The sequence below is a fragment of the Metarhizium album genome (assembly GCF_000804445.1).
Source record: "Metarhizium album ARSEF 1941 chromosome Unknown scaffold_15, whole genome shotgun sequence".
In the NCBI taxonomy this organism is placed as follows: Eukaryota; Fungi; Ascomycota; class Sordariomycetes; order Hypocreales; family Clavicipitaceae; genus Metarhizium; species Metarhizium album.
The window spans coordinates 216510-242106 of NW_024467589.1; the positions used below are offsets into that span (position 1 = coordinate 216510).

The 25597-nt window shown below is 54.0% G+C and overlaps 7 protein-coding genes across 7 annotated transcripts; 2 read left to right on the forward strand and 5 right to left on the reverse strand.

Annotated features, from left to right (window-relative positions):
- Positions 1 to 550: 550 nt before the first annotated feature.
- Positions 551 to 2366, reverse strand: MAM_05691 (isocitrate lyase; the record flags this gene model as incomplete). Its single annotated transcript, XM_040824489.1, has 5 exons — positions 551 to 1084; positions 1132 to 1361; positions 1452 to 1794; positions 1904 to 2059; positions 2136 to 2366. The coding sequence occupies 5 exons, from the start codon at positions 2364 to 2366 to the stop codon at positions 551 to 553; spliced, it is 1494 nt and encodes a 497-aa protein (XP_040677468.1).
- A 1538-nt stretch (positions 2367 to 3904) lies between these two features.
- Positions 3905 to 5698, reverse strand: MAM_05692 (neutral trehalase; the record flags this gene model as incomplete). The annotated part of the gene is made up of 1 exon (XM_040824490.1): positions 3905 to 5698. The coding sequence occupies one exon, from the start codon at positions 5696 to 5698 to the stop codon at positions 3905 to 3907; it is 1794 nt and encodes a 597-aa protein (XP_040677469.1).
- A 6316-nt stretch (positions 5699 to 12014) lies between these two features.
- On the reverse strand, positions 12015 to 12461 carry MAM_05693 (Mannose-binding lectin; the record flags this gene model as incomplete). Its single annotated transcript, XM_040824491.1, has 1 exon — positions 12015 to 12461. The coding sequence occupies one exon, from the start codon at positions 12459 to 12461 to the stop codon at positions 12015 to 12017; it is 447 nt and encodes a 148-aa protein (XP_040677470.1).
- Positions 12462 to 15260: 2799 nt separating this feature from the next.
- On the reverse strand, positions 15261 to 15788 carry MAM_05694 (Reverse transcriptase, RNA-dependent DNA polymerase; the record flags this gene model as incomplete). Its single annotated transcript, XM_040824492.1, has 1 exon — positions 15261 to 15788. One exon carries the CDS (start codon positions 15786 to 15788, stop codon positions 15261 to 15263), a length of 528 nt encoding a protein of 175 aa, XP_040677471.1.
- Positions 15789 to 17582: 1794 nt separating this feature from the next.
- Positions 17583 to 19668, forward strand: MAM_05695 (translation initiation factor RLI1; the record flags this gene model as incomplete). The annotated part of the gene is made up of 3 exons (XM_040824493.1): positions 17583 to 18183; positions 18237 to 19567; positions 19633 to 19668. 3 exons carry the CDS (start codon positions 17583 to 17585, stop codon positions 19666 to 19668), a joined length of 1968 nt encoding a protein of 655 aa, XP_040677472.1.
- Positions 19669 to 20465: 797 nt separating this feature from the next.
- On the reverse strand, positions 20466 to 23163 carry MAM_05696 (pre-mRNA-processing protein prp40; the record flags this gene model as incomplete). Its single annotated transcript, XM_040824494.1, has 5 exons — positions 20466 to 20597; positions 20670 to 21548; positions 21617 to 21733; positions 21785 to 22972; positions 23029 to 23163. The coding sequence occupies 5 exons, from the start codon at positions 23161 to 23163 to the stop codon at positions 20466 to 20468; spliced, it is 2451 nt and encodes an 816-aa protein (XP_040677473.1).
- A 372-nt stretch (positions 23164 to 23535) lies between these two features.
- Positions 23536 to 25393, forward strand: MAM_05697 (uncharacterized protein; the record flags this gene model as incomplete). The annotated part of the gene is made up of 2 exons (XM_040824495.1): positions 23536 to 23737; positions 23793 to 25393. The coding sequence occupies 2 exons, from the start codon at positions 23536 to 23538 to the stop codon at positions 25391 to 25393; spliced, it is 1803 nt and encodes a 600-aa protein (XP_040677474.1).
- Between the last annotated feature and the right edge of the window lie 204 nt (positions 25394 to 25597).

A 25597-nucleotide genomic window follows, 5' to 3' on the forward strand; every position in this document is an offset into this window, starting at 1 on the left:
AATTTGATGACTGATGACTTTTATGCCGCTGCAGCAGAGTTTGGGCCTTTTTTTTTTTTTCCTTTTTTTTTCCTTGTCCCTTTTTTTGTTCCTGTTTTCTTTTTCTCTGTTTCTTTTCTTCCTTTTTCATTGGAGTATGGAGTCCATGTGCAGACAGACGCCTTGCCTCTGCCGTCAGAGGATCAAGGCAGGTCAGTCAAACGGGTCAAGTACTACGATAGAATCGGACATCATGATACCCGGAATTAGTGTGATGCCGTTTGGGGAAAGACGAGCGGGACATTTTTGACAGCGTGTGTAGCACAGTGAAATAGCTTCTTTTTCTACAAGGGTGCGAGCAGCGGTCCATCTTTTTTTCAAGCCAAGACTGTGATTTCTCTCCACCACGCCGCCTACGTAGTACAGTGACGATGAATTGCGTCGGCGACGCACTTGTCGGTCGGTGGTGGACAGGGCCACGAAACGACGAGCGTCGTCCAGACTCCAGACAGACAAGACCGTTGCCGCGAGGCAAGAAGCCTGTAAGAATCCCCGTCCCGGCTCTTGTTGCTCAATGGAACTGGTCCTCGGTGACGCCCTTGCCCATGGCGGCGGTGGAGCTCACGCCGCCGGTGACCATCTTCTGCAGCTCGTCGACGTAGGCGGCGCCGCTCCACTTCTGGTGCTTGACGACGTCGACGCGGCCGTCCATCTCGGGCTCCTGGACGAGCTCGCCGTAGGCGCGCATGCCGTGGGCGGCGTAGGCGCGGGCGAACTGGTCGCTGATGAGGGCGGTGGTGTGCAGGCCGGCGAGGGTGATGAACTGCCAGCAGTAGCCGAGGGCGGCGAGGCGCCGGATGTACGTCTCCTGCTGGTCGCGCGGCATGGCGGCCTTCCAGTTGAACGAGGGGCTGAGGTTGTAGGCGAGCTTCTGGTCGGGCCAGGCGGCGTGGACGCCGTCGGCGAACTCCTTTGCCTGCGCGAAGTCGGGGAGCTTGCTCTCCATCCAGACGGCGTCGCAGTAGGGCGCGTAGGCGACGGCGCGGGCGACGGCGCAGTCGCAGCCGCCGCGGAGGCGGTAGTAGCCCTCGCGCGTGCGCGGCGCCTGGCGTCGCGCGAGGGCAGGGCCGACGCCGCGATGGCCGCGAGCACCGCGTCGTCGAAGCGCATCAGCCGCGCCGACGAGAGCCACTCGTCCTCGATTTGCTGGAGCGCCGCGCCCGTCTTGCCTGCCCGCTCCGCTGCCGCCATGAGCTCGTTGAGCGGCCGGAGCGACGGGTTGGTCGACCCCAGGATGAAGGGGTGGTCGCGGGGGTCGATGGTGGTCGTGATGAGCGTCGCCGCCTCGGCGTCGGTCCGCGCCACCGCGATGAGGTCCGTGCCTGCGCGCGCGCGCCCCCGGCGTCATCGTTAGCTAGGGGGGGGGCGGAGGAGAGGGAGAGGGAGGGGAGAGGGGGGAAACGGAGGCGCACCCATGATGTCGGCCTGCGCGCGGATCGCGACCAGCCGGCTGATGTGCTCGCTGATGGGCACCAGCACCTTGCCCGCCATGTGGCCGCACTTCTTGGTCCCGGGCGCCTGGTCCTCAATGTGGATGCCCGCGGCGCCCTTCTCGACAAACAGCTTGGTGAGCTTCATGACGGCCGTCAGCCCGCCGTGGCCCGTGTCGGCGTCGGCGATGATGGGGCGCAGGTAGTCGACGTTGGCGACCTGGCCGCGCTGGGCCCGCGGCGTGCTCAGCCGCTCCTGGCGCTGCTTGCGGTCGTGGAAGAGCTGCGCCATGAAGAGGTGGCCCACCTTGTTGGGCACCGTGGTCTGCGGACAAACAGTTTAGCACAGTACAGTTTTCCCATCTCGTTCCCCTTGCCCGGCTGGTCCCGGCCGGCCGGCCTCGGAGGGGAACACGGAGAGAGGCGTGTATTACATATGGGTAGTCGGCGAGGTCGGGCCCCGGCTCGTCCGACGCCGACGCCGTCGAGGAAGACTGCCAGCCGGACACGTAGACGGTGTCGAGGTACTTGGCCATCTGCGTCACCATGGTGGGCTCCAAGCAGCCGTAGGTGTAGGAGGCGTCCTTGTTCTGGTGTCCCGTCAGCGACCGCTGGCGAATGGCTCGTACGCGAGCACGACGCACGGGGACGGGTACGTCGGCCTACCTTGAATCGGGCCTCGAGGATGTTCCACAGCTTCTTGGCCTGCGCGTTGCTGGGGTACTCGATCTTGAGATGGCCCCTCTTGGAGACAATCTGCTCCGCGGTGAAGGGCCGCTTGGTGTATCTCCAGCGAGAATCGGCCCACCAGCTCTTGACCTGCGCGACCTCCTTGGCGAAGAGCTCGTCCTCAACGTCCGGGTTGACGGCGGGGTTGACCATGTTGTTGGCGGCCATGGTTGCGGGTTCACGTGCGTCGAGAGGGGGGGAACGGGACAAGATGCTGCCGGAATCCGCAGATATCCAAGACGGGGTCGATTTCACCTTGCAGGAGATGCTGATGCTTGCCGGGAGCGGATAGGGGCGGTCAAAGGGCGAAAAGAAACAACAATGGGAAGGAAAAGAAGACACAGACGCCCACGTCCGAGGATCAAGAGACGGAGAGTCCAGAGTCATTCTCGGCACGTCCCAAGGGTCACCGCCGTCTACATATGACTGGGAGGCTTACACCTCGGAACTTGGGCTGCCCCCCACACCCACGGGCCGCCGTTGCTTGGTGTGCTCCCAGAGGTCGCCTCCGTGCCAGTCCGGGATAGTCCGGACAGCAATGCGTGCGAAGAAGATCGAGATGAATAACCCGATACATACGCCAGGCCAATCACAACCGGGGCCAGAATACCCGCCCTTGGCCGAGGCTCACCCATTCCACCGCAACGCCGGCATGTCGGCACAAGAGTGCCCCACACGGTGCGTCGTGTTACCGCGCACTCATTGCACGGTCCACGCCTCGCCCCCAACTGGATATCCCGGCGCACCCGAAGTCCTGAGTCCTGACATGTGAACGAATCGGCGAGAAAAGCCACTGCGGCTGCAACTCGACTCGGCCGCCATGGGCCGTGATATCCGCTCCATCCACCGCCATGTTGCGCGCCACCCTTGGTACGAACCCTACCTACCTTAGGTAGGTACCTATACTTACTTACTTCAGTAAGTAACTACGTACCTAGGTGCGGAGTACGGAGTACCTGCCTCGCTGGCAGCTGCTCAAGTACTCAAGCCGCTGCAAGCAGGCAGTCGGCCGCTTGGCAAACCACGACAAATTTTGTAACCGCTTCAACGCGCGTCTTCTGTCTCAAGTTGGCATGACGGACTACGGAGCATGGGCGACCAGAAACCATGCTCATGATTAGCACCTCCCAGTCCGGCCCTACGACCCTCCGACCCTCCGACCCGACGCCAGAATATTTCTTGGCTGGCATACAGTTAACTTGTCGCGTCCAATATTGACTCGCGGCTGTCAGTCACATGGCGCTGCTTGGTCCATCAATCGTCATCGCGCCGCGTTATACGTCAATGGTTGGATGCGTTCTTCTGGCATGTGCCAACTTTTGCTTTCCGCGACGCATTCTTTCGACCCTGATTCGACACCGACCACGCAGTGCCAGACACCACAATACGTACTCGCTTCCATGACAGTGCAATTGATTGACCCCTACTTTTTCAACATACCGAGTACACACGCTGTGGTAGTGCCGTTTCACGCTTCTTCATCCTTCAGCTTGAGCCCCCCTCATGCCGCTACTCATGGCAGCTCAGCCAATTCCTTCTCCAAGCTCTGCTCAATTGCCTTTATAAACGTCGGATATGGTGTCAGTGTCCCCAAGGCCCGACGCATGTGCGCATTTACAATCTGTAGACCGTACACATAACTGGCATTGACCCAGCCGAACCTTTGTGGATTCTGTCAGCCTTGACCGTCACACCGCAATCGCCAATCACAAGAACTGGCAAGTTGGGGGGGGGGGGGGTTTAAAATCCAGGCCTTGATTCCCATACTCGGCATCCACACGATGAGGATCAGCTGGCCGCGTCACGTCATACTTTTCCACCACGACACCGTTGAAATCAACAAACGCCTTGGTTATCATGAACAGCCACTTGTAGGCAAGACGCTCAGCCTCCTCGGTGAAGCTGTAGCGCAGCAAGCCAGTCCAGGCAAGCATCTGCTGGGGGGCCCAGCCAGAAGGGTAGTCCCATTGTCGGTTGGGGCGCTCAAGCCCGACATTTCCACGAGACTTCTCAGTCCCAGCCAACAGGCCGCCGTACGCTTCAAATCGTGGCAACCCCTTCTTGACCATGTCGGCTGCCTGCTTCGGCGTAGCAATACCCGCCCACATCGCCCAGAATGTGGTTGAGCTTTCATAATTGCACCTCTCCCGCTTTGCAGTGTTGTAGTCAAAGAAGACGCCCTGTTCTTCGTCCCACATCAGCTTGTCCACGGTAAGCTTGCGTCGCTTCGCTCGTCGATCCCAAGCCGCAGACGACAGCACTTCTCCCGGCTGATAGGGCGTCCTGTCGCAGAACTCGCCCGGAATCACCAGCTTGTCGTCAAAAACATTGCGGATCGTGCGTGCAATGTCTGTTTCGTACTTGAATAAGAGTGAGTTGAGATCAATAGTGGCGAGGTCAGCACAGATGCCTTCGAATCGGTATGTGGTGTCGTGCCCAGACTCCCGCACTGCTCGATCGTGCATGAAGTAACTATCCAATTCCGGTTCCTTAATTTCGCCATAGTTGTATGCGCGAACAAAGTCCTTGAACTCCATCTTGTGCTTCTTGATATAAGGCTCAAGAATGTGCACGAAATGGCCAGCCTCGGTTTCCGGAGGGACACCAAGACCCTCCGGCCGATATCTCGACAGCCCGGTGACTGGGTCAAGCCGGGGCTCGCATGTCCAGATGCTGTGATACTCCTTGATGGCGGCGAGTATCGACCGTCTAAGGAACTCTTTGGCATCCGGTTCGTGCTTGATTTTCTCGTAAACGCGCAGGGCCATGTCAGTCAAGAAAGGCGGCTGTGATCGGCCGAGATAGTATGAACGAGTAGCGTTGAGAATCTTGCCGTAGTGCTGAATGCAGAAACAAAAGTTGAGCACCATAGATTTTGCCAAATCAACCCTGTCGTTGACCAACAGCCCAAGCGACTCCATGTAGCTATCCCAGCCGTACAATTCGTTGAATCTTCCTCCGGGCACCACGAACGGGAGGCCCCGTAGTGTCTTGCGGCCTGTTTCAGGGTCCACGATCTGTTCGGTTTCGAGCGCCAACAAGCCAGGCTTCTCATTCATGTCCCGGATCAACTCGGGCGTGATGTTTTCTGGAAGTTGCTGGAAATCCAGGCGAATCTCTGGACGATCTCGGGCAACTTGCTTGTAGTATTCATACTGCTCCGAGACTCCATGAGGGATGTAGATTCGCGGCCGGGGATCATCTGTCCAATCCTTTGGGTCTCGCGCGGCTATTTCAATACTGGAGGCATCGATCCGCCGGGTCAAGCCATCCCAGAAGTGGTCACGGATCAGGCGGGACAAACGGCTGACTGGGTTCTCATTCAATCGACCCTCATCCAGGATGATCTGTTTCCGTCCGTACTCCTTTGCCAAGGTCAACTCTTGGAGCAGATTGGAGAGCATATATGTGCCTCGAACTTCGAAACGATTGTAGCCAGCAGAGGCAGCAGTCCGCAGAGAGAGCACCTTGGGGCCTTCGTCCTCGATGGTAATTTGCATGTTGCCATCAGTGTCTTCCTGTGCTTGCAGGCTTTCGAGAGTAGGGTCGACATGTATGAGGAATCGCCGGCCTTGAGGTAAGGCACTCTCATCTATATCCGGAATTAGAAAAGCCGAATATCCATGACGCTTCGAAGGAACAGAGGGGGCACACCGTGGCTGCCTCTTCTATACGGTTCGCGCAGGCCGTTTCGTTCAAACTGCTTCATCAAGCTGTTCTACACCAGTGTCAAACCCGGATCCACGACGTTGCAAAACAAGGGAAACGGTACCTGGGAGTACGTGCGGGTACGCGACCCGAATCGGTTGTGATGTCTTTCATCAGAAGCATAGTATGTTCTTGCATCATCAAACACATTATAGTCCTCCGAGCCTCGCGGTCGGTGGTTCGTCGTCCCAGCCATTGTTGTCAAGTTGACGCAAGCTGACGGGTGTCGGGTGTCGCCACAGAGGACTACTGGGTGAAGCAGTCTCGTCCGTGACCGACAAAAGTAGATGGGTGGCAAACGAAGGATACAGCAGAAACCCCAATTTGAATCTCTTGGCAAGGTTTGGGGAGTAAGGTCTGTGTCACGGAGACGGAGCTCAGATCAAGCTCCGTCATGAACAGTCAAAAAAAGACGGGCGTCGCCGACACAGAAGAGGACATCTGGAACGGTTAAATTAATGACTAGTGGGGATCTCGAAGGGGCACTAGGGCTGGTGGATCGCTGAAATCAAGTACTGCGTACCAGATTCCAGATGTCAGACTGGGTCGTGATGGCTCCGTTGTGCGTGTTCCCCGAGGGGGCGGGAGGAGAAACAAGCTGGATTGATGACGAGGGATGTCAGACGAACAGTTTGGCGAGGCCGAAGCAGATGGGTGGCTTTGTTCTTATCAGAACGCTGTGGTTCAGGTCAAGAGGACGACATGTGGGAGGCGGTGACGATTCCCTGCAGAGGCTCGCCAGCTGCCCCCCACACGCTTGGAGATGTCAAGTGGTCTGTGCAACTTTCAGAGGTCAAGGTGGGGGGGGGGCACGGAGGCTTAAAGGGTCCAGGCTCCACGCCGCAAGCGGCGCCGGGGGTCATGAATGGCGACTCAATTGTAGTCTCAGTTTTTTTTTCCCCTCATGGTGCAATACGGAGGAGCGTTCATGTTGGGTTATAGCCTCGACTACTGCATCCATTAAACAGCGATTCTCACAAGTTCTCCAGACTTCGACACCCTGTAAATTACTCCGTAACCAGCTCTGAGATTCTCGTTTGCTCGCACAACTGACAACTGGTCCGTCGTGGATTGTTGCAGTTTCACAGCCTGCCGACATCGGCCATCTCTCATCACAAGCTACCACCATCATCCACAACGCAGGTCGAGCCAACAAGTCCGGAGTGCTGCAGGTGACTTTGGCTGTACCGCGGTTCCACGATGTCATCATGTTCTCGTAGAGTCTATACAACGCGAGGGGACGTCCAGGTGCAAATCCGAGGGTAGCTCCCCTGTCCAGGAAGTAGTATCCCACTAACCCTAACCTTAATCCTAACCTTCTCGCCGTTACCCCAACCCCAACCAATGCTTGTGGAGGCTGAGCTACCACGTTATATACAGATGTAACGGTTGATGTGACAAGGGCTCGTCTGCGGGCTTGTAGCAAGCGCAGCATGGTGTCATGAAAGGTCCTTGGTTTTCCACAAGGTATCTGCGGCCAGTGGCAGCCACAGCCTTGTGTTTATGCCGCAGGCTTCTGCCCTACGTCTTATGACCTGCGTGTGACGGTCGAGGGGTCAGTCTTTGGAGAACAGTGAACTATTCGTTGATGTCGTAGGATTACGATCAGTTGCCCTAGTTAACAAGCTACGTGGATGCCTGAAAACGAACGGCGCCGACACCGCTAGGAGACGTATGCCTCGTCGCTCGACAACACATAAGTCAGAACGCCTGTTCACACAAAGATGGTTCATTCAAGTCAGCCCGTCTCCTCAAGTATAGCTAAGAAGCTTTGATCAAAGTACTTCTCTGCGGCCGGCTATATCTCATAATTTATAAATCAACTGAGCATCAACACTTTGAGAAACCTCCCTCGCCTACAGCATGTGCACTCAATACTATGCTACGAAGGTTTGTCAGTGCGGAGACCGGTACACGTAAGACGTCAATTTTGAGAGATGTGATAATCCATCCAAACCAAACCATGAGCTCAAGCCGCTGCCTTTGGGCTCGAAGAGACAAGGAAGCAAGTGTGGGCGATATGGTTGCAGAAACCCCTGAGCCGCCGTGACACGGGTTCTGAATATCGACCACATCTTTGGTGCATTGGCTACGACGATCATGGACACAATTAAACACACCCTTGTGCGTGGTGTGCAGTTGGGAAACGTGTGCCAAGATTTCTGCGGCGTGAGAAAATTTGTTCGTCCAACAACCTAACATGATTTCCCCACCGAAAATCCCCTCAACTTGGGGGAAAATGCCATCGGCAAAGCGGCGATCTACAGCCGCCTCATACTCTTCCATTTCTTCCGTACAAGTAAATTGGCCAGTAGTTGCGCGAAATGGCCAATGCCCTGTAATGATGCTATATAGGACCGAGCCGAGGCCAAATATATCAACGGCACAAGTCGGTTCCCAAGCAGCGTTCGGGTTATAAAAGCCAGAGTCGGGAAGTTTTCCACCGGGACAATCCTCGGGTGCATCCCGAGCCTGCTAAGGATCTGCTTTTCGATGCTGAAGTAGTGATCCACGTCGTCTCGCTTTCGTAAAATCTGATCTTCGCCTGCCTTTACAGGGGCTTTCAGGATGATGCCAGGTCGCAGGCAGAAGAAAAGAGCGGTTGAGCCCGGGAAAGAAGCGACAGCTAACTTGACCAGCTCGGCTGGGTGTGTAGCCGGATAAGGCGCATTTTGGCGGAGAATATTGAGCGTCAACGTATACAACTTCAAACAAACGTCGTTTACAAGCTGCCGCCACGGTTTCCATACGAATGGCTCGTCGAAATTGAATGTGTGTAGCATCCTGCATCATGGTGATGTACGGAGATGGCGAGTTGGCGATGCGGCGCACAAGGCAACGAGCTTCGGTGGGGTCACGTGACTACATAACTGTCAACTTATCAACTATAAACTTACCAAAGCGTAGATTTTACATTACTTAGATTGCGTATGATTTTGGGAGAATCTCCTTCAACTATGTAGATGGTTAAGCCGACAAGTTGCCACACTCATGTTCTTTCTTCTTTCTCATTTCGGAGTACTCTGGTCGCGTCGCTGGTTGCTGGCTTGTTGACTTGACTATCCTCCGGCTTCGACGCCAGCGAGTCCGCACCCAACTATTGAGGAAGTTCAAGAATTTGTAAAGGCGTCATTTCCACTGGCTATCCAGCAGTATCTCGAGGCCTGTCACTCGCTTGACCTTGCTGTCGACGTCGTACCATACTGTTCGCCAACAATACAAGGCGACTCGACCAGCCCGACTGGCAGCATCTTCCCTCGTCGTATCATGCCCTGGGAGAGCTTCCCAGCAAGACAGCAGGGGATATGGGAAAGGCTCTCCATCAGCCCTGAATTCGCCTCCTAAAAGGTGTTTCCGTCTCAACGTCAATTATCACATCTCAAATCAATACTTCCACTAATAAGCAGTGAAAGTCCTTGGAGCGTCAAGTGGTCGAGAATGCCGTGGAGAAGCTCCTTGACGAGACCTACAGGGGCCCAATTTTGCGAGAAGACCTCGGCCTCAAGGGGACTTTTACCTTTAGGGAGGGCAATGGGGAAGAGCAATCTTGTAGGACCTCGGACGGCAGAAATATTCCCGCAGTCGCCAGTTGAATACAACGCTTCACGCAAGCTGAGCCTTGACCAGGTTGCCACTGGGCTTGCTTCCGAGATCCAGCCGGAACGTGACGTGATCAACAAAGAAGGCGAGGACTTTGCTTTTCATGCTAGAGCCCTTACCGCTGTAGTCGTCACACGACTCTTCTCCTATACGATTGAAAAAGGCACACTATGTAGCTATTTTTGCACCGGGAAAGCTTGTAGTTCCCTTCACATCCCAGATGATCCAACCATAGTGTATTGTGCTGTGTCTGTGCCACAGCAAGACGTTATGGATGACGACGAGAACAGACTCCATCGCACGGCTGCAGCACCATTACAGTTTAATGTTGGTCCAACTGCAGCGATGTAACGACGGCTGTGTCACTAGGTTCAGAGCTTGAAGCATACACTTATATTCACATATGAGATCGTATAGTTTTGATTTTACACCATGTCGTCGTATTTCACCTCCCACAGGCCAAGCTTCTCGGCATCGTCGTGCCCTGATTCTGCAGGGGCAGGAGCCAATAGAGCCTGGACAAGGAAGGCGAATACCGGCGCAGCCTTGGCCTCTAGCCGGCGCCAGCCGGCAATATGCATCAGCAATACTGCATGCTTAGATATTACATCATGTAAAGTATATCACACAACATATTCAAGTATAAAACGCAATGCGGACGAATAGAGAACACAATACAAGCAAGTACATGGTATGATGTTATATACAATTTGCCTTGATGTTCTTGTTAAAAGAAGTACATGTTCCTCTCTGCTCTCAACTAGGCAGACAGACACATTCTTATAAACTTGATAAACGATTAGGACACCAGACTTTGTAACGGCGGTCACGACTCAAGAAGAGCCCGACATGGTCACGCCCACTGCGGTTGCAGTCAACGGTCTTGACTGCCTCGTTTCACAAAAAAAGGAGGTAAAAGACACTGGCAAGATGGCGCGCGTGTGTATAAATCCAAGCCTTGGTCAAAAAGGGCAGCCCGCCGTTGTTGCATGTGTGCTCGTAGTGTGTAGGTTTTATGCAGTGCGACCCCATGTATGATCTAGGGGCCTGTATATATTTGACGCACGTTTTGTGCTATTTCGTTTTGAGAAGACGAAGAAAGAACAACAACACACTGTTGACGCCAATCATCTTCTCATCTTCAACACCGACCGCCCAGTAGCTAGCCCGATATAGTGCTCCGCATGCTCTCATTGGATTTCGATACATCCGGCAAGTCCAACAGTTGCTTCCGAGTGCTTGCAAACTCATTCGTCAAACATGTCGTCGTTGCCCTTGCAACATGAGATGCCGAGTCTCTAGACGGCACGTCTTTGAACTTTGCCAACAGACTCATGCCCCTGCCATATGACGCTAGCAGTTGGACCACCTCCTGCACATCTCGTGAGGCTGGTAGCGGCGAGCTGCAATCGTCCCTGTCTCAATTGCAGCAGCTCAAGGGCGTCGGGGCAAATATAGACGCAATGGAGTCTAAAATTGCCAACTTGGAAGAAGGTATAGCTTCAAGGTTTTCAATTCCTTGGCTCCCAGCACGCGGGCTGGGGGTTACTCTCAGTAAAAATACACTTTCAGCCCTTTTATAGTTGTCCACAACATTGTCCTTTCGTGATTACTCGCTTATTCCAACAAAAAGAGCCAAGCGCAGCGAAGAGCACACGGAAGAAAGTGGTCCTGGCGGTGGCTTCGTACCGCTGTCCCGCGATGAGATGTAAACTGAAACTTCTGATCCACGGAGCTTCATGGCTAGAATGGTTTAGGGGATGGTAATAGAAGCCTAGCCTTGAGACGAATGCAAATACAATGCCTACATAACCAGACGGTGATATCTCTGAAAATAGTCATGCTGCAGATCCACTCAAGCACGATAGCTCGGGCCACGGATGGAGTAATCGTAAGCTGTAAGTAGTAAACCATGTCAAGGATAGACCTCATCCATCCACAACGGTCACATCCACTCTAAAGAGGACATCTATTGAAACCAACCGGCCAATAATTTCCATTCAGACATCCTCGTACACTTGGGCCGTACAGTCTCCTGACATCAACTGTAATTGTAGTAGGGCTCGGACCGTAATGTGTATCTGCGTCAAGACACGAAATCCAGCCCACACTCAACCTACGATGACGATGACGGCCGTACATACGTCCAGGCTGTGGACCAGTTCCATGTGCGCAAACCACCTTCATTTCGGCCAGGTTGTCCGTCTTGAGCTCGAGTCTCGCCCCAAGATTTCTCCCCTTGGTACTCTCAGACGAGGAATAGCACGACACGTACACGTGTGATGGTCAGAACTCAAAAGAGAAAAGAGAGCTTTTTGATTTGCCACGCAAAAGGAGTGACATATTGCTGCCACACGGGCCGAACCCCGATTTTGCCCTCCAAGCAAGAAAGATGCCGGGCTTTTAGACAGGTGAAAAATTCCAATCTCGGCACGGATTTGCATCAACGCCCCGTTTCCAACGACTGCGTCCGTGATCCGCGATCCGTGACATACTCAGGCAGCCGCCTCATTGGATCTCTTTGAATCTAACGCTGAGAGAGTCAATTTCCCAGCCTGCGTTTCCTTCAAAGCCGATCAAATGGCCCGTGGCAATCTCATCGCTGGGAACTCCCCCGTCGCCTCCCGTAACCCACGGGACTCCTCTGTTCGTCAAGAAACTCAGCTGATCGATGCGATAGCCGGTCCGGAGGGACCAGGTGGCGGTGCCGTCTTGTGGGAACATAAACGTCTGGTACATGTCACTATCCTTATCGGGATGGTTGTAGATGTTGCTCGAGCTCCCGTCGGACCAGGTGAGTCCGATGCCCTTGAGAACCCATCTGTCGCTGCAGTTGCCGCTGCCCCAGCCGCACCAGACTTCGAGGAGCGTCACAATTGCGCTGGGATCATCGGCGTAGAGTTCGTACGGATTGCCGCCGTCTCCGCCATACACGGACGTTTGTTCCGTGGCCATTGCGTATGAGAGAGCTGCGGGAATATCGCGCCGGTGCAATGTACCCGTTTGAAGGGGGGAACTGGGTGCCGTAGGCTGTGGAAACGGAGGGAGGGCTGAGCCTGGTGGGATTGCCAGCTTATATGATTCTTCTTATGGCGTCTCCGGGACCAGCCAAGGTGAATCGCCGTTAGGAAGTTGTCGTGATGAGGCATTTGTTCGAGTCACACGGAATAGGCCACCTACCAAGACGGGTCAACCGAGCGTGACACAGCTTCCCAGTGCGCAAGACAACTGACTCGAGCTCGCGTGGCGGTAGCATCGCTTGCGTGACGTGCGTATCGGTAAGAATCGTGCCCTTTTGGCTGTCGAAATGACGTGTAATTTTGGCCCTTTGTCACCTCCCGAGGGGGCTTGTCTGTCTCCCGTCCAAAGCCTGAACGGGGCCACGTTCGGAATACGTCGGGCTTATCGTCAGACTCGCGGAATCGAAATGTAGGCACTGTTTCATCCACGGCGTCATGTCCTGCGGACGCATGAAGCCCGATGACGTGTCTACGAGGCGGGTTTCCAGGAAGCCTTTCCACTGGCAGCGTAAACTCCTACCACTCGTCATGTTTTCAGTACAGATTCAACTGGGACAGTCGAGGCGTCGATCTCGGGGTCTCGATGGCCACCTTCACGATATTGACGGGGGAGTGGCCGTTGGCGTTCATCGGTGCCCTGGACTGTCGGCGTTGGGGGGTTGTTTTTGTCGACTGTCGTCCCCTTCTGATACGCATTGGTTGGAACTAACGGATGCTGGAGCATTCGGATCTGCCTCGCCCAGGGGCTCTGCGCTGTCGTCGTGAACCCAGATGCGAGAACTGGTACGATCATCATGTAGAGCGTCAAGAACCGGCATAGGTTATGACATCTCATTCTATACCTTTCTATACCTGAGCATATAGCATACCTTGGTATTAAAGGTCCTTGGTTTTCTAAAAGGTCTTTGTGGCCAGAGGCTTCTATTTATGCAGCAGCCTCCTGCGCTAGGTCTTGTGACCAAGCCCTTGAGTCACGAACATTCGTGTCAATCCTCATTGCAGAATCAATTTGCTGTTTCCGCCAAGGAAGATATCTGACTCTAGAGGCACCATTCATCACATGTAGTTTTTACTTGTACTTCTCAACGACACACGTGTCGCAGCAATGCACCCCTTTCCTGTCACCAACTTGAATGCAGTCGAGACGCTTCTTCCAGACGGTGTGATGAGCCCGTCAAAATTCTTCATGTGCGACTAGTACGCGTCTCGCATGCCACATGAAGTCCTGAAAAAACCCATCCGGAGGCTCCAGTTACTCGATCCGGGCAGATAACCAAGCGTGGGGAGGTGATGGCGTCAAAGGTGAGTGAAATGGGGCACCAGCAATGGGATAGGGACAGGACACGGCGAAAGAGACGTTGATCACATTGCGGTCGACAGAGACACGAGGATGCAAAATTGCCGCTCCTATGAACAAAATATCTCAAAAAGAATGCTACTTGCTGTACCAGGGAACTTTTGCCAGTTGTATTGCACGACACAACTCGATTGCCCTAGACCTTGAGAAAAAGCAGAGAATGAGGTAAAATCATATTTGCGGATCACGTAGCCACCAGCCAACACAAGTTTCTAAGCTTTTTACTCGCGGCAGTTGATCCGTCGTTCGGTCCGGCCACGATCTCGAGAAAGAGCCAGCGGCAATGACCTCGTGCTGGGCAGATAGCAGCAGGAGCAGTCTCTTGTCATGTGCATACTCGTCTGTGACGGAGTGCACCAAAGGCCGGCCTCCATCTTAAGTGCTGCACAGGTGCTGGTTGAACTCCTCGTAGTAACGGCAACTGCCAGAGCAGCAGTTTGTCCACTTTTCGCTATTGTGAGCACAAATGAAAGGAAGACACTGCGTCTTTTTACTCAACGTACATCTTTCTCGCAGGGTTTCTGTTGGTCCAGGTCAGTTGAGAACAATGATTCTCTCAATCAGAGGACTCTTACGCCTGACATAGCACACCGCGGTATAGCCACAACCAACTGCAACATGGCGACGGCAAAGACGACGAGGACCTTCATATTTTCGCTCCGGAGACGTGTGAGGCTCGATGTAGAGTGTTATGAGGGTAAGTGAGAGACTCGATGGCCGAGGAGTAAGGTTGTGGTCTGTTCGACTGAAATAGCTGTGGTAGTTATAGTCGTTCGCTGAGATGACGGTGACTATTGTGAAGCATGCATTCTATGCTGTGAAGCATCTTATTTGAGGAGACTATATGGTGGCCTTCCTTGGTCGTAGAGGAGCCAGGACGGGATGTTGGTGAGATGTTGGGAGGATCGTACGTTTGTTGTAGCTGCAGCGGTGGATAGTGTAGCAGCCAACAACACCAATGAAATAATTAATCGTGTCATTTATAGATATTCTCCACGTATACCGTTACACGATATGCGTAAGAGGAGCTGAAATAGATTGTATATGGAACGTATATAGGATCGTACGTTTATTGTAGTTTTAGGAGTGGAGATCACAGCGGCCAACCTGATATCAACGAGGGATTCGGTTTCGTGGTAGTAGTTGCGTTGCCGCGATTCCTACATGCCGGTCAGGTTGCCCCGCACAATATAATATAATACAAAATATATTATGAAATCGCCTAGTAAGCTGGTATCGTGGCGGAGTTTTCTTAGACAAGTTCGCTATTATACGTTGGCGACACGTCGTTGAGAACGTACGGCACTAGATGACTGGGAGCCAGGGACTTGTTCTTCAACCAGCGGCGCGAACAAAGCGCTGTATAGCCTGAAACAATCACCAAGGATCTCGCACGAGACCCTCACTAAATTCCTCAGCGGTAACGAGGTCATCCACATGTACGGCGAGGATGATACTGTTTCTAAGGAACTCGCTGGCATCCTGCGTTGACTGCTTGAAACCCAGTCTGAGCAAGAATTTAGTGAGGGTCTCGTGCCAGATTCTCAGTGATTGCCTCAGGCTATATAGCGCTTTATTCAGCTTCCACACTTTATTGGTGCCGTCAGTGAAACCTTTATGCTGCTGGATGTAGGCCTCTGTCTTTTCACTGAAGAGCCAGGCACCGACGATTCCCCCAAGCCCTCCACTGTCATCTTTCCCAAGATAGACCAAGTCGTCGCCGGAACACTCATCGAGAATTCCGTATACTTGTCGGCAAGTACTGTGTTGCCGATGCTTAGTCTGTCTCCCATTCTCATCACAATTATCCTCGACGTCTCCGTCCGACCCAGCAGTTGAGCAATATTCTAGCTGCTTTGCGCTGCTCTCCCTTCTGGGAGCCCTAGCCGGCAAAAGGGATCCCATATCTGATATCTCCCACTAATTCCAGTCCGGCGGCTTTGAGCAATCTGTAGGTCGGAATGGTCATGCGAACCTAGAATCCAGCCCATTGGGTCCAAAACTGCTCCCCAGATATCAGACCCAAACACGGCGGTTTGGCTCGATTCTCGGGCAGGATACCTCTCCAGGAACCCGTCATCGTCTTTATTCGGCGGCAGGAGTACATATCTCCTGTTCTCGGATAGCTTGACCGCATGGTCTGCTCAGATGAACGATGATATAATGAGCACAATGTTGTAGAGATTGACGGAAGAGCTGGTCGAATTGAACAGGATAAGAGTCGGGGGCTCGAAAGCAGTGGAAGGATCAATTCAAGTGAATATAGCAAGTCCCCATGCAATCCCCCATGGCTACAAGTCTGCCAGTGGATGTGGCTGGGGGTTTCTTCTTGGCGCCTCCGTCTAGCTCCAACGCAGGCTTCGAAGACCCTCAGCTTATGTTGTCTCCGTACCACCTATCGCTCTCCGTAACTTCGTCCTCCTGGCAATGCAGCCATCCTGTGGCCTCTTGGGATTTGACGGTCGGTTCGCCAGTGTACATAGGCGAGGGCAGTATTTCCCCTATTGACTACATGCATCGTCGAATTCGTTCTTGTCGCTGCCGCTGGATTGCCTCCTTCTTTTTCCAGATATCCTCTTGCATTTCATTCACTATTAATGCAGTGCGTTGCCGAATGGTCTCAGACTTGACATGCCAGTCGTATTCAATGTCGCAGTTGTGTGGTTTGCGGTGATGGCTGGTCGCTACATTGCAAAAGATTTTGATGTAATATTGGAACAGACGGCCAATGTTTGGCTGGCCCTTTATCACTTCCGCACGTCCTTGTTCCCGCAGGTAGTCATCTAGTGCCTTCGCCTGTAGTCGCTTCTAGTTGCTGCCGGGTCGCCTCGTCTAGATGGTGGTAAAAGTCATCCAGAATCGCCTTTGTGCCATCTCGGCTGATTCTTTCTCGGATGGAGAGCAAGGTCGAGGCTTCTTTGTGGAAAGAGCATACGGTGAGTTTAGAGGATGCGTTAATTCCGGCCCAGGAAATAACTTAGTGTTTAAAGAGAACTAACCCGACAGTCACGTGCTCCAACTTGCGGGTACGTATTGTGGCTTTAGACGAAGTCTCATAGTAAAATCCCCCGTCTTGCTAGCTTCCCGGTTTTTAACAGTACGACTCCCTAGCGTTTATTAACTACCTAGGTAATTACCTACATAGAGAAGTGTTTTCGCCCTTTCCACCACATCCGACTATCGTCGCTAGAGAACTCCGTACTTGCACACCAACCTACACAGCGCAGCTACCTTGACTCTAACTCGGGCCGCCTCCAATCATGGCTCGCAAATATGGCAAATACGCCCACTTGACCCCGCCATTTGCATTGATGGTTGATGCCCTGCCCCGCCAAACTCGACGATTCACGGCGCGAGGAAAATTGATGACCACACCAAGAGACGACGACTCCCAGAGCTGGCATTGTGTGTGTGCGCTAAACTTCCAAGTTGACCCCATTTCATCTCCATGCAATTTTTGTCCTCTTGTTCCTCTCTACCACAACAATTGGCTCAAGAGCACCGCGTGCCTGGTTCCTCTGCACGCGAGAGGCGTTTTTTATTCCGAATCAGCTTCACACGCCTTCTCTGGCCCGGCTCCACCAATTTCCTCGCCTGGTTTTTTTCTGTTTTGTGTGCCCCTCCAAACTTTTCATTTACCCTAGACTTTCTTCCACCACCATCGACCCGTCTTCGCCATGTCCGACAAGCTAACACGGTATGCAAACACCAACTCCCTTCCTTTGCTGGGTCCAGTTTTGGTTTGGAGCTGAGGCTAATCAGTTACTCGACAGTATCGCCATTGTCAACAGCGACAAGGTTAGTTGTGGCCCTTCCGTCTGCATTTTCTGCGGCCTCGTACCCCGCCGTGCTGGCCATGTCCAGACTCGACTGACCGCCCTTCAGTGTCGCCCACGCAAGTGTCGTCAGGAGTGTAAGAAGTCTTGCCCTGTTGTTCGCAGTGGCAAGCTCTGTATCGAAGTCACTCCCGAGTCTCGCCTCGCATTCATCTCCGAGAGCCTCTGTATCGGTTGCGGCATCTGCCCCAAAAAGTGCCCCTTCGACGCCATCACCATCATCAACCTGCCCACGAACCTTGAGAACCAGGTCACCCACCGTTATGGCCCCAACAGCTTCAAACTCCATCGCCTCCCCATGCCGCGACCTGGCCAGGTTCTTGGTCTGGTGGGCACCAACGGTATTGGCAAAAGTACTGCGCTGAAGATTCTCAGCGGCAAGTTGAAGCCCAACCTCGGCCGATTCGATAACCCACCCGACTGGGAAGATGTCATCAAGTACTTCCGTGGCTCGGAACTGCAGAGTGAGTTCGATAGAACCAGACTGGGTACTCGAACTGAGTCTAACCGATGCCAGACTACTTCACTAAGCTGCTGGAGGACGATCTCAAGGCCGTCGTCAAGCCTCAGTATGTCGATCAGATCCCCAAGGCCGTTCGCGGCCCGGAGAAGAGCGTCAAGGCTCTCATTTCAAGCCGCGCCTCTCTTGGCAACATGGAAGAAGTCTCTGAAGTCCTTGAACTCAACCACATCATGGATCGCGACATCACCCTCCTGTCCGGTGGCGAGCTTCAACGATTTGCCATTGGTACTGTCTGTGTGCAAAAGGCCGACGTTTACATGTTCGACGAGCCCTCGTCGTACCTTGATGTCAAGCAGCGTCTGAGTGCTGCCCAGATGATTCGATCTCTGCTCCGAGACGACGACTATGTGATTGTTGTGGAGCACGATTTGTCCGTTCTCGATTACTTGTCCGATTACATTTGCGTACTATACGGTCAGCCCGCAGTCTACGGTGTCGTCACACTCCCACACTCCGTGCGGGAAGGCATCAACATCTTCCTGGACGGTCATATTCCTACAGAAAACTTGCGTTTCCGTGACGAGTCTCTTACCTTCCGTCTTGCCGAAAGTGCCGACGAATATGTCATCGACAAGTCCCGCGCCTTCAACTATCCCAAGATTGAGAAGAAGCTCGGCAACTTCAGTCTGAACATTGACGCCGGCGAGTTCACCGACTCGGAGATTATCGTCATGATGGGAGAGAACGGTACTGGCAAGACCACATTCTGCCGCCTCTTGGCCGGTGCGCTCAAGCCCGACAGCAAGGCCTCTGTCCCTGATATGCGCATCAGCATGAAGCCTCAGACCATCACTCCAAAGTTCGACGGCACCGTTCGCCAGCTTTTCTTCAAGAAGATCAAGCAGGCTTTTCTGAATCCTCAGTTCCAGACCGATGTCGTCAAACCCCTCAAGCTCGACGATTTCATTGACCAGGAAGTCAAGAACCTGTCCGGCGGTGAATTGCAACGTGTCGCCATCGTCCTGGCCCTCGGCATGCCCGCAGACATCTACCTCATCGACGAGCCCTCCGCCTACCTCGACTCCGAACAGCGCATCATTGCCTCGCGCGTCATCAAGCGCTTCATCATGCACTCCAAGAAGACTGCCTTCATCGTGGAGCACGATTTCATCATGGCTACGTACCTTGCCGATCGCGTCATCGTCTTCGACGGCAAGCCCGGCATCGATGCCCACGCCAACCGCCCCGAGTCCCTCCTCACCGGATGCAACACCTTCCTGAAAAACCTCAACGTAACTTTCCGTCGCGACCCCACCAACTACCGCCCTCGTATTAACAAGCTCGGCTCCCAGCTGGACCAGGAACAGAAACTAAGCGGCAACTTCGTAAGTCTTGCCCACAGTATCCCCTTCATCCATGCCCGCGGCACGGTCTTCTAACATCCCCATAGTTCTTCTTGGAGGAAACCCCCGACAAGAGCTCTTGAAAAGGGCACCAAGAACAAGCACAAGCACTTTTTCCACAAAGCATTGTCCGGCGTTAAAGGCGTTCAAAAAAAGGCCTCCTCTACGGAGTACGGAAGCGTGCACGACCTAAATACGGCGTCGCTAGAAAGCAGCGTCAGCGAGGACGACGAACCAGAGGAATAACCACGGCGACGGCAGTCTATCCCCTATTGTCTGGTCCTGCCAAATGAATAGCCTGTCCTGTTGGATTTTTTTTTAAATTGTCTTATTTTCTCGCGGGGTTTTTGCCTTTTTTTGTCCTGTCTACTCGTTCCCTGCGCGGCAATCGACGATTCACGGATGCAGAGAGCACCGCACAAGCCGGGAAGTAGAGGATGAGCAAGAATCAGGCAGGCCATGGTGATTTTGGCAGATTGAGGGACAGTAGAGCAAGCAGGGTGACTGTCGTCAGACTTCCTAGCCTCGCGGGAAGCACCACCTGGATTTCCTTAGTTTCTGATGTTCAATTCGAATTCAAAGACCCATTATGTCGGCTCGACCGCATGGTTAATATTCCCAGGTGAATGCGCCTTTGCTACACTGCACTTGAATATTTTGTTGATGAATATAAATATGTGTGTATTAGAGAAAGAAAATAACTACCACTACTCGACTACGGCCACAACATAGAAAAGTCGATGCTTTCTACCACGATAGCCATACATTTAGGGGATTCAAGGAAACTTGGCAAGGAGTCAAGTTGATATCCATATGGGCTAGAAGTGCTAGTAAGTAAGGAAATCAATGTAGTTGAAGGGGATATGAAGAAACCGCGGGCTTATTCTTCAATTTCTCCCTCCTCACTACCACTTCTGACAACCTCCTTGGCAGGCGCCGGGGGAGTCCTCGGGCGTGTTCGAACTTCACGGACTGCTGGGGATCGTTCGCGTGATCGGTCTCTCTTGAGTCTCTATGGGGCATGTTAGTCAAATGCGACGAAAAGACTGGTGGCGTGGTTTGGGGTGTCGGGTTCCAGGCATACCTTTGAGTCTCTTAAATCTCTTTTTGACGTGTCATCCTCGTCATCTTGTCGCCGACGTCGTGAACCTGATGGTCGCTCATCTCCATAGGGGAGTTCATCATACGAACCTCGATCAATACGGCGGCGGTACAGCCGCTCCCGTTCGTCCTCCCTGTCCCTTCGCTCACGATCGTAGTGGCTGTCGTCATCACGTCGTGAACGAGTTGGCCGGTCAGGGTCCCGATCACGATCCCGATCACGATCCCGATCACGGTCTCGTTCGCGGTCTCGATCACGGTCTCGTTCCCTGTCCCGATCGCGATCCCGATCCCGATCCCGCTCACGGTCACGATCTCTGTCACGATCTCTGTCACGCTCCCGGTCCCGTTCTCGTCGTGGCGGCGGAGACAATCGACCGCCGCGGTCGTTGGTCAGGAGATTTTCTGCCATGGCTGATTTGCGGTGGTTTCGTTCCCTTTCTGCGATGGCTTTGCGCCGATCGGCTTCATACGGGTCCTGCTCTGGGCTACGACTGCGCCTTACAGGACGGGTACCACGTTGAGATCTCTCACCTCTAGATCGGTCTCTTTCACGACGGGAAGTCTCGCGTTCAGTGGAAATGCGGCTTCCCCGTCTGTGGCCACGATCGGCGTCGTCATCTTCCTTTTCTCGAAGCCGCCTCATGTGTCTGTCAAAAGCGCCTCTTCGGAGGTCTTCGGAACTGACGGCCTGGAACTCTTCTGATTTCAGTAGTCGAGGTCGTACCTTTTCAAATGTGTCACCCGGCACGATGGGCGGATCGAGACGTTTCAAGTGTGCACGCAGGTCTTCAACGGCGCGCCGTTGTTGCCGATCAGATTGTTTGTCATCGTCCCGCTTGGCAGCGCGTTTCTCGCGGAGCTGTAGTCCATTTTAGCCCCCAGCTGGGCAGCAGCGGACGGAAATTCTGAATAGGGGGCTAGACTTACCCGTTCAAAGATCAGTTGCAAGATGTCAATATCAATGTTAGCAGTGCGTCGATCATCCTTCATGATAGAAAGAAAGCCTTGGAGATCGCTCGTTGGAGTGAGCTCAAACCGTTTATCCTGCGGGGTCGTTAATCAGTGCGATCAAGGGTAGTCTGTGGCAAAGCGTACTTCAAGAACATCTAGAACGTCATTTCTCGGTCCGCGGAGGGATCGCTCCTCTTCCTCGACAACATCCCAGAAGAGATCTTGCGGCGTTGAGCCATCTTGGCCCAACATGTTCGTATATCGCTCGTCTCGCTCCAGCTTCGCATAAACCTGACTCCATTTGACACCGGGTTTGATAATGCCGTCTCGTCGAAGCTCAGAGAGAAGTGACTTGAATGCATCCCGAGCCTTACGTTCTCTTCGATACTTCATCTTTTTCTCGTGCTGCTTCTGCTCATTCAAAGCGCGCTCGAGCGACTTGATATGGTCCTGAAAGGTGATCAATGTATCATACTTGGTGAGAGCCTGGTATTTTTGGTCGTTTCGGAACGCCGTAGAGATGATGTCCTGGGCCTCGCTCCACCGAGTGTAGGCCTTGATACTGAGTTTTGGAAGGAGATCCTTTAGCGCTTCAAGAGCATTCTGGCGGTCCCTTGTCTCTTTCTCCTTGTGAGCTTTCTTCAGTCCAACAACATATTCCTCGAACAGTTGTCTGCGTTCCTCTTCATTGTTTGTCGAGCGGAAGATGGTCTCGCCCTCAATCATTGGCCGGGCTGTCTTCCAGCGAGTGTAGTGAGTGATTTCGGGGTGCCGCTTGAGCATGGTCTCGAAGTCAGCGCGAAGTTTGGTCATGCGTTCCTCTGCACGCTCCTTATCCTGAACGATCATGTCCTGGCAGTACTTTTCAAATGCGTCTCGTCGGCCTTTCGGGTCTCGAATTGACCGGTACTGCGGATCCTTAATAGTGGCTCGTATAGTATCGCTCCAAGTCCAGTCTGGCTGCACTCCGGTGCGCTTCAGCAATTTTATGAATGCAGCCTCTGCTTCTTCCGGGGAGGCGTACTCGGGTTCGTCACTAGCAGCTGGGATGAATGCCGGCGCCTTGTGTTCGTTTCCGTAGCCTACATGGCGCGAATCAGGGCCAGAATATTCGCGATGATCACGAAAATCACGGCCTTCTCGATGGTGTTCGTGGCCGCCGTGCGAGTGGCCGCCGTTCTGACCATAAGCTGGCTGGCCACCAGCCTGTCCAAGAGCATTTCTATAGGCATCAGGCATCTCCCATGAGCTCTGCTTTGTTTCGGTGTTGTACCAGTATTTTCGGCCGCCTTCTGCTGTGTATTCTTTCCATGGTTGACTTGAGAGAGCACGCTGCACAGCGAGTTAGTCAACACTGGTTTTCAAGACAGCGCGATGATGCAACATACCTCTGCAGGCGTCATCAAATCCTCGGGCTTAGTCCACTGCGTCACCTTGGTCGCGCTATTGTAGTAATAGGCCCGGCCATCAGGAGTGTGATGCTCCTGCCAGGCCGAGACGGCTTGAGCACCGTACCCGTTCATCGCGTCGAGCTGCCGCTGCGATTCTGATGCTCCGGAATAAAGGTTACCGGCGGTACCACTGCGATAAAGATGCTGTTGCGCATGCGGGCGCGACGGCGATGGATGCAGTTGACAACGAAATGGATGATGGATCCAGAGCGAAGAGGCTGCTGGGTGCAGTTTCTGACGCACGGGCCAATAGAGAGGCTGCCATGTAACAAAGCGGGGCCACTTCTGAGGCACCAAACGTCACTCCTCGAGTCTCGAGGTTCGCCATCCAACGAGATCCATTATCCCAGCCTCGTCCAGGAGACGGGCTTGCTGGCTGGTGAAAGATGGCACTTACGAGATAAACCCTTCGATGACTGGAAAGATATATCCGATTTCAACGGTATGGCTGATGCTGGTGAACGCCCCGACGGCGTCACCCTCGACAACGACGCTCCAAAGGCTTCTGGGAACCTCCTTGAGCAGTCGTATCTCGCATACGTTGTGCCTGCAAGGACAGAACTTGATCTAGAAAGCGTATTTAAAGATGTCGATCCCGGAAAGCCAATTTTCGAATCAATAGAGCAGAGAGAATTGCTTTTGTTTGGTATGGAAGATCCATTTCGCTCCACGCCAAGTTCGCTCACCAACGTCGCGGCCAGATGAGACCGTTGAAGTCCTCCTCATTCTCAAGATGCCATGTTCGGAAGAAAAGGACCTCCACGCACAAATCAAACGACTAGTCATCTCTCTCGAGTGCCAGATTGTTAATAGCACCCCGGCAGACAGGAGCTCACAGCCAGTGTCTGAAACGATCTTCAAAGGACGCGCCCAGGACATCACAGATGCCTTCATGCTCGTGGACAAGCTGCGGATGGATTCCGGACACAGCTCCTCTCAGAAAGTCTACGCCATGTGGAAACTACCCGTCTTCTTGAGCCGGCCTAGAATACGGCTACAACACCCCACAGTCGTCTTCACCGCATCCGCAAGCGTCAAGCCCGATGCCAGAGGCGACGGCGCCGGCACCTGCGGCACAGGATATCTCCAGAGCGGCATGCCGTCCAGTTTCAACCTTCTCGAATCCTTCTCCTCCGACCCCGCCCTCAACGGCATCAAGCCGCGCCTGTCCGCCCTCCGCGTATCCAGAGTCGCTCCCGGCAGCAGACAGCAAGACCACGTCGTGCACCTCCGCGCTCAACCACGCCTCCGAATTCCCATCCACCCCGTCATCCACACCCGGGTGCGCTTCTCCCGCCCCAACACGCCCCAGTCGACCTCCTCGCTCGTCGCCATGCTAGAAGTTGACTTCACACCCCACGTAGATTGCGAAGTCGTCCTCCAAGAGATCAAGCTCGTCACCAACGACGGCACGGTGCAGAGCCTCAACGACGAAGAGCAAATGCAGCTGCCCATGAGCTGCGTGTCCCACGACCACATCACGTTCCTCTACCACATCAAACCACACCAGGTGGATCAGGCGCGCAGAGGCTTCACGGGATCACTCGGCGTTTCCATCACCGCCACCGCCCAAGTCATCCCCGGCGTGTGCACCCCCAAGCTGACCATGAGCTGGAACGCCGCCCTCGACTTCACCGTCCCTGTGAACCCCAGCTTCAGCAACGTGCCCGAATCGTCCGGCATCCAACGAGCCCACAAGCCCTCGCAGCTCTCCATCGGCAGCAGCGCAGCCATCACGCCCCTGAAATCCCCATCCATCACCCGCCCAGACGCCCTGCCCGGCCTCGACGCTTCTGCCCGGGCCGAGGCCGCAGTCCCCGATCTGGGCATCACCGTGTCCTTCACGGGCCCCTCGGAGCCCGTCCACCCCGGAGACGTCTTCCTATGGACAGTCCACGTCGTGAATCGGTCATCGGAAAAGACAAGCCGTCCGCCGCGGAAACTCGCTCTCGTTGCGGTGCCCAGGCGCCGCCGCAACGACACGCGGCCTGCCCGCCCTCCCTCGACTGCGACCCGGCGGCAGGGCGAAAAGGAGATAGCCGACGCCGTGGTGGACATGAATATTCTGCACGCCCTGCAGAAGAACTCGGCAGTAGACGCAACCGACGTGATTTGCCTCAGTGCCGATACCCGCGTGGGACCCTTGGCCCCAGGGGCCTGCCACGTCGCCGAGCTGCAGTTCCTGGCCCTGCGCGAGGGCATCGTGGGTGTCGAGGCGGTCAGGGTGGTGGACTTGGGGTCCCAGGAGCATGTTGACATACGCGACTTGCCGACCACGGTAGTAGAACCCGCCCCTGCGTGAACACCACGTGAAAATGCAATAGAATTTATAATAATTGCACATGTCCTTGTTCAGCCAACGTCATACATGTCCGTGCCAAGTCAACTTGAAATGCCTCGCGGCCATTAAATGAAACCATGGCCTGTTTGTCCCGACAAACTCCAATGATGTAATGCATGATGCCTAGGCCGTCTTGTTCTCGCTTCTCCCATCCTTCCCAAGCAA